The sequence below is a fragment of the Phalaenopsis equestris genome, unplaced genomic scaffold, assembly GCF_001263595.1.
Source record: "Phalaenopsis equestris unplaced genomic scaffold, ASM126359v1 Scaffold206503, whole genome shotgun sequence".
Taxonomy (NCBI): Eukaryota; Viridiplantae; Streptophyta; class Magnoliopsida; order Asparagales; family Orchidaceae; genus Phalaenopsis; species Phalaenopsis equestris.
In genome coordinates, this window is record NW_018225903.1 from 193140 (window position 1) to 201660 (window position 8521).

General features: G+C 34.2%; 1 protein-coding gene across 2 annotated transcripts in view; it reads left to right on the forward strand.

The window, feature by feature from the left end:
• Window positions 1-8521, forward strand: part of LOC110036438 (probable alpha-amylase 2) — a gene marked incomplete at its 3' end in the record, with an annotated part of 90230 nt that overhangs the window by 16043 nt on the left and 65666 nt on the right. For both annotated transcript variants that reach the window (XM_020740884.1, XM_020740883.1), the window contains 2 exon segments: window positions 7818-7944; window positions 8016-8242. In XM_020740884.1, the coding sequence (XP_020596543.1) occupies window positions 7818-7944; window positions 8016-8242 (354 nt within the window).

Genomic DNA, 8521 nt, shown 5'->3' on the forward strand with positions numbered 1-8521 from the left:
AAAATTTATAAAAGTCCATGGTTAGTCATTTGGATTGAGGTTAAGAACTACATCCTGTAGATTGTTGAGTTGACAACTCTTACTCAAGACCGGGAAGCACACAGCCCAGCTCTGAGCCCCCACTTTTACTAATGTCTTATATCAAGTTCTGATCTTTCATATGTGGTTATATGTTTCTTTTGCTTGTGATTTTTACTACTCGTTTTTATGACTTTCATGCTGGGTTTTCTTGCTTTATTTAATTTTCTTGCAAGTTTATTAAGATCTGCTGCAAATCATACTATGCTCGTAATATTAATCACGCAACAGTAGCAGATGCCCAGGTACGCTTTTATAATTTATCAACAACATTTTACTTTACTGCATTTTACCTTTCAAGTACATTTTATTTACCTGCAATTTGTTTATTCTACATGCAAAACCAAAAATTAAAACAAAACAAAACCAAAAATTGACACCAAAACTGAGAAGCACAAATCACCAATCGCAAACACTTAAACCCTGGAGCCATCGCGACGACAAGAGCTTGGAGCCAACTTTTTGGGCAGCACGACGAGGAGCTTGAAGCGAGCAACAAGAAGATCTTCTTCAACATTATCCCTTCCTAGCATAATAACAACTCATAGGACTTCGAGGCAGCTCGCCTAGCGTGGCGTAAATCCCCATACTCCCTTTTTAGACTCTTGTACAACTATGTGGTGCGACATGAGTCCTAACTCGATTTAGGTTCCGAGGTTATCGTACGGTACGATATAAACCCTCATTTCTCTGTGGGCTATTTGTATAATCGGGTATTATGCAAATGTAAGTCCTAAGTAATAAAATTGGCAGGATTGAACTATTGAATAACATCTTTTCCAAAACATAACCACACAGTAGGCAGGATTGAACATTTAAATAACATAATCTCTAAAAATGCAGTCACACAGTAGGATAGTTTGAGAAGTCACTGGGATTCTCCTCAGGATCTATGACATCTCCTACCTTTTTTTTTTATTTGGACTCCTGAAATAACTGTTCCTATTTGAGCCACTCTCACTTGTCTTTTTCCACGTCCTACCTTGAAAACCTAAACTTTGAATTCTTGAAGACTAGAACCATTGATCATTATCGAGAGTTTTCTCAAGTGACTCCCGTCATTTGGGATGTAATTAACTATAGGGGCTTGCCTCTATAGGGCACTTTGAACCCAGGTAAAATAAACCCTATCTAATCTTTGTATTAGATAGGGGAACTTGTCGGTCATATATAAAAGGTTCGCAGACTAAACGGATGTCACAAATCTCTTAGTTTGCAGGATTGGGTCTATCGCCGAGGTCTACACTTATCTTTCGGGAGAGTGTAATATTCGCGGTATCAGACACGATTATGCAAACTATCAGACTAATGAGATCTATTTGGTCTCATTTTTCAAAAATTAAAACATACTACTTTTAAAACTCAAACTATATATCTTTTATATTTAAATTAAATCTAAAAAATTATTTTCATATATCATATTTTTCAAATAAATCTAATCAATCGAAAAAGTTGACCGACAGCCGCTCCCACCACTTTACTTGTACCAGACTGCTCAAGGATTGACAAAACTCCTTCGTCTTCTTCTTCGACTTGGCTCGACTCTAAGGCTACGCTCGACGACTCCCGTGCCACTCGGCTAATCGATTTTTTTTTTGAATATTTCATATGACAAACTCTTAATTTTAATTTTAGAAAAGGGTTTTATTTAGCAAAGGTTTCAAGTTTTCTTTTTAAAAAAAATTATTAAGGTATTACTTTAAAATGTTTTATGTAAATTTTGAAATAGTTTATTTGAAAAAGGTTTTAAGTTTCATTTTGAAAAATTTGAGATTTTTTCATAAAGTTTTGACATTTTTTTACTGGGTAAAGATTTTAATTTTTAAATTTTAGAAAAGATAAGGTTTATTTAAAAAAAGATTTTAAATATTTTTACTCGGAAAAACGATTAAGTTTTACTTTTTGAAAAAATTAAGTTTGAAATGTTTTACTTACAAATAGACTTACTTCGCTTTAAGAACTTAAAATAAACTTATGATGATTATTGTAAATTGGAGGACAAATAAACTTATATTATTACCCTCTTTTCTAAGCTCATTTTAAACTTATATAAATACTATAAAAACATTCAATTAAGAGCACATGTTAATTTACATAATTTTTATGAAAATAGTTAATTTGGAGCACCTTTTAAATTTATATAAATTTTATAAAATTAGTCAATTTATAGCACATTTAAATTTATATATTTTATAAAAATGATTAATTTTATTTTTCAAATTTTTAATTTTCCTTACTTCAATGATGTAAATTTTGTAAGTCTTTCTTTAAGTTTCTAGCTTATAAAGATCTCCACCCTTAGGCATACAAGCCCACTTATTTTCTTTTTTTTTTGGTTTTTGTTAGCTAAACATTCTAAGCATGTTTTTCACTAAAGCCATAAAGTCACAACTTGCTTGCTTGCATGAACATAAAGCCACAACATGAAAATTTGTATGAAAAATAAACCAAGCATTGAGATTTGCATGAAACAAAAACCCAAGCATGAATCTTTGCATGAAATATAAACTCAATCATGAATATTTGCATGAAACGTAAATGAACATGGAGATTTGTATGAAATATATATGACTATCACATGAATTTCGCATAGACTAGAAAGTCTAAATCATAAAGAGTTTGCAAGAATTGAAAGACATAAGACTATCACATAATTTTGCATGGAACGTAAATGACTACCACATAATTTTGCATGGAAGGCATAAAACTATCACATAATTGTGCATGTGAGATATGAGACTATCATATAAGGGTTTTGCATGAAAGACACAAGACTATCGCATTATGGTTTTGTATGAAAACATAAGACTACCACATCATTTTCATATTACATGAGACATACACCTAAGCACATGAAAATATTGCATGATATATATGGTAACAACATGAATTATTGTATAAGACACAAAGCCACATAATTTTTATATTGCATAATACATAAGGTAACCACATGATTTTTATATTGTATGAGACAGAGACATAAAATAAGAGTTTGGGTTTGGATTTAGGCCGTAGAAAATGGGCGTGTGTGTTTTAGTGAGTGAATTTTTCGGGTAGGAGAGAGAAGAGAGGATGAGAGTGTATTGACTAGGGTTTCAGTGGAGAGAAGAAGATAGAAATGTGGTAGGTTAGGGTTAGGTAATGATTTCAAGTAGGAGAGAGAGAGCTGTGTGAGTGAGGGGTAGGGTTCGGGTAAGAGAGAGAGAAGGTGAGGGGTAGGGTTTCAGTTATGTGAGAAGGCGAGGAATTGTGTGAGTTAGGGTATGTGGTTTTTGGTAGGAGTGAGAGAAAGAGATGGCGAGGGTTAGGGTTAGGGTTTTGGGTAGGAGGGAGAGAAAGAGAAGGCGAGGGTTAGGGTTTCGGGTATGTGAGATGGTGAGGAAGTGTGTGAGTTATGGTTTATGGTTTTGGGTAGGAGAGAGAAGATGTGGTGTGTGAGAATGAGCCCTATGTTTTTGTGATGGGTTTTGGTAGGAGAGAGGAAGAGAAGCAAGGGTTAGGGTTTTAGATATGTGAGAAGGCGAGGAAGTGTGTGTGGAAAAGGGAGTGGAAGTGAATGGGAGAGTGATTAGGCTATAGAAGGAGGAAGGAAGAGAGGTTTGACCAAAGAGAAAAGAGAGGGAAAGGGGCAGAGGGTCGATCACGGAGAAAAGAGATAGGGATAAGAGAGGAGATGATTGGCCATGGAGAAAAGGAGGGGGAAAAAGGAGAGTTCACATCATGATTTTCCAAAATTAATTCATATAACACTTATTGGAATGAAATAGGGGAGGATTTATACTTCTGCTTTGGGTGGAACTCCTTGATTTCCTTGCTTGGATGATGATAAGCTCTTTGCCTTCCTTGATGTAGAGAGGAGAAGAGAGTATGTGGCTACGAAGGAAGAAGAAGGATAATGAGGGGAGAGGGGGTTTTCACTAACGAGGAAGAAGGGGTGAGGAGGGAGAGTTTCGGCCAAATGAGGTTTAAGTGGGGAGGAAAACAGAGCGAGGAGTTATGAGTGAAAGAGGAAATATTCAATTTTTTGGGGGGAAATTTGAATTCGAGAAGGTGGTTATGGCTAAAATTGAAACCCTAGCTTATCTGGAATAGGAAAAGGTAAGGAATTTAATTGTGCGATTGGTTTCAGATGAAGTGATCTCAATCTCAAGATATTTTAATTTGGAATGACAAGGTTGTTATGGGTGATTGAGGTGGTTATAGTCAAAATTTTGACTCATTTGGTTAAAAAAATAAGAACACATTGTTGCAATTAATTTTAGTTGAAGTGGCCTCTATCTCAAGATATTTCAAGTCACAGTATGAGCCCCATCTTAGAAGAGAATTTTGATGAATTTTGAATAAAAGTTTTTAATGAGATTTATCTGATTAAATTAAGTGTTTTTAGCTCACATTTGATTTGGTTGAAATTTGATTTTGATTGAGTTCTTTTTGAGTGAATTATAAGGGTCATTCTTAGATTATCGAAATTATTGTCCAAACTATCGTAGGCTAAATGAGCCACAAAATGAAGTCCAATTTGAGCATGGAGAAGTTCATTTGACAGGTTTCGACGATTCAAACGTATTCACACAATCCAGTTTGAAAAATAATATTTCGATAAAAAAAAAATTTACATGAGATCATTTTTCATGCATGAAAATCCAAAATACAAAATTTAAGTAAAAATAGTGTTCAATCATCACCAAACTGGTTTGCATGCTCCTTATATGTGATTATAAATATTATGCAATCAACTGAATGTAATTTTGATTATCTCATAGTTCTGTGGAGAAAATAATAAGTCAGGATGCATGAAAACTTGAAGTGAAAAGTTTTATGTAAAAATTGTATCATATAATCATCAAACTTATTTCCATGGTCTTTAGATGTGAGATCAACTTTAGTTTTCTATTCACGGGCTTTGCAACATCATTTTGTTATAGTTTTGTTGGAACAACAAACTCATGTCTGATCCCTCTTGAAACAATAATAATTTAACCTCACCCGCCACTATTATCTGATCTTTTGACATTACGTCTAGCCTTTCTCATTATCATCCATGGTTTTCTAATTAAGCTTCTCAAATACATCAAATTTATGTTTCAAGAAGTACACCCATACCTTCCTGGAGTGATCATTAATGCAAATGATAAATTATTGAGAACCTCCAATATATTGAATTGGAGCACTAACTCTGGCTCCTTGGATTTCATCTTTGACTCACTTTTAGAGAGTAATTTTCTTTTTCTTTCCATAAATATTATCTTCACAAAAATCTTGATCTATTGAGTTTAAATCAGGAAGGTTGTTTTTAGAAAGTAGGGACTTCATACATTTCTCATTTATATGGCCAAAATTGCAGTGCCATAAACGTGCATCACCTTTTGTTCCAACAACACCAATGAATTTAAACATTTCATTGAAAAGATAAATGATGCTTTCAATGTTGCCTCGACCCATTACTATTGTCTCTTTAATAACATTCCACAAATCACCTTTGAAAGTAGTCACATACCCTGACCTTACAAGCTAACTTATGGAAATCAAATTTCTCTTCAAACATGGTATATGTCTAACTTCATTGAACCTCCAAATTAATCCATTTGACGACCTTATATCAACATCATGCTTTTCAACAATATTGCAGACCTTTTTGTCTCCCAATGAGAGTTTGATTTTTAAACACCTCTTTGTTAAGGAAAGCATAAAAAGAGGCATCTAATCTACTATCCATGATTTAGTAATATCTAGTGATAAAATAAGGAAGTTATTTTGGATTTAATCTGTGGAGACATTTGTAAATTACTTTATGTCTAAAACTCCCCACCGACATTTTTAGGAGCTTTGCATTTTTTCTTAAAGTAACATATCTTGTCACAGTTTCAACATTCACTTTTGCCTTTTTGTCTCCTTGACCAAGACTTTTCTCACTTGGACTTGAATCTTTTCCTGCCTTATTTCTATCTAGTTTCATTCCTTTATTTTTAAATATTTTGTGCAGAATTTAAAGTTTCACCATTCCTTTTTTTGTGAACTTTATCATTCAACACTAACCCCATATTGTTATTATAGTTTTAACTTCATGTTACTTGAAGTGTTACTACCATAGTGACTGGCCATCCTAACTGTCTGACAATGAAGCTCTGATCTTGTCATCGAACTCGATGCATTATAGCACAACTGATTTGTCACATTATTGAAATTATTCATGTGCTCAGCCATTATTACTATCCACCATCTTTATATTGAATAATCTCTTCATAAAAAAAGACTTTGTTTGAAGTCGAAGGTTTCTCATACATTCCTGTCAGTGCAACCATGAGATAAACTGTAGTTTTCTCATTCACAATGTTGAAAGTAACAAATATATAAAATGAAAGACAGATCAAACTTAGTGTTGTTCGATCAAGAACTTTCCATTCTTTTAGAGTCATTGGTTCCGGCTTCTTGGCGATTCCTTACAGTGGCAAATGCAGTTTTTTTTATACAATAAAATTTTAATTTGCATTTTCCAGAAAGCAAAGTATGAATTGTTGAACTTCTCCATCTTGTACTTAGCTTCGTCGGTCGGTCATTGCTCCCACCCAAATTAAAGATATTCAGAAAACTGCGCTTTAATACCACTTGATGTGGTGAGAGATATGCATGGAAATATGAAAATATAGTTCAAGAGATCAAAAACAAAACTTTGAACAGAAGCACACGAACAAGGAATCACAGAAAAACAAAAGAACACTAAGATTTAATGTGGAAAATTCGAAAACGGAAAAAAATCATGGAGCCACGGCACACCAAGAAATTGACTATGAAGAAATGTACAGATTACACCACACTCAGGCCTTTCTATAATTTTGGAACTCAAGAACACACACATCTTCTCTCTAACAAAAGATAAAATCGCAAAATCCAAATCCTTCAGTATATACGCTTGCCATTCCCTCAGTGAAGATGAAATTTAAATGCCGAATTGCAGAAATTTGATTACAGGGTGATCTGGTTTGAAGAACGATTTGGGCACGGTTGCGTCCCTCCTAGGTGCTGCAATTCCAACGACTTTTTCTCGGAAGCATGGTGTTGGGTGACTTGGCACCCTTACTTGCATCGGGGCACAACTCCAGGTGCAGGGGCGCCAATCCAGGACTGATACCAGGTGCCAGAAGCTATTCCAAGTGCTGTGTTTCCTCTGAACTCCATAATCAGACTCCACATATAACAAAAAATGCTTGGGATGCCACTGTAGGGTTTTTTAAAATATGGACTTATGTGACTAATTAAGCTTAGGGGCCCAGGTATAATCTATCCTTCTCAATATTCTATAATCTCTAAAATGGAAAAATCAATACGAGAAATGCGATACCACTGCTTGTGGTTGGGAATCAGGGGTTCACACTATCATTTTAATAGCTATTTAACTCGGAGTGCTGGACCAAGCTATTGCATACTACGTAGGTTTCACATTTTGATGAATGAAATAAATTTGTCGCCACTATGTTTAATGCCTTTCACTTCTTTATGAGTACATTATTTATAAGCTATAAATCAGCTCCCTGCGCTGCAAGTGAAATTTTTTTCTTTTGATTTGGCTTGTTTTATATGCTTAAGAAAATGAGTTCAGGTTGATGCAGTTGATTAGAGGTTAAAGGCTAGAAGCCTATAAGTTTTTGAAGTTTTATATGATGAATATTTGGACCCTCTGTTTATTAACTAATGTTTGGACTTGCTTCAAGTTATCGGTTTACAAATTAGATTCTTTCTAGGGATTCAATTGGGAATCTCATAAAAATGATTGGTGGAGTAACTTAGAGAAAAAGGTTCCTGAACTCGCTGACTCTGGATTTACATCAGTTTGGCTCCCTCCTGCTACTCACTCTTTTTCTCCAGAAGGTAAGAACAACAACATTTAATGATTTTCCTTTTTGTCCGGACAGAATTAGGCAGCTTTTTCTTGTTTTCAGGCTATCTACCGCAAAACCTTTATTCCCTTGACTCTGCTTATGGGTCTGAGCACCAATTAAGAACTTTACTTCAGAAACTGGCCCAGCACAAAATTAGAGCTATGGCTGACATAGTTATCAACCATCGAGTTGGTACTAGTCAAGGACATGGCGGAGCATATAATCGTTTTGATGGGATTCCTATGCCTTGGGATGAACACGCTATCACATCATGTTCTGGTGGATTGGTAATTTTTTTTCTCAAATAAATAAGTTGCATTTAAATACATACCATTTAATTTTTTTGTATCTACATATCTAACACAAATTTTCATATTTACATGCAAAACTTTCAAATCTCTAAAATTACATAAAAATATCACTTTTATGTACTTTTCAAAAGTTAAATACCTTTTTTCATGCACAGGATTATGACGCAAAATTATTATAAATATAAATATAAAAGTTTAGGTGTTAGATATGTAAATAAATAAGAATTTTGTGGTATATATATATATATATATATA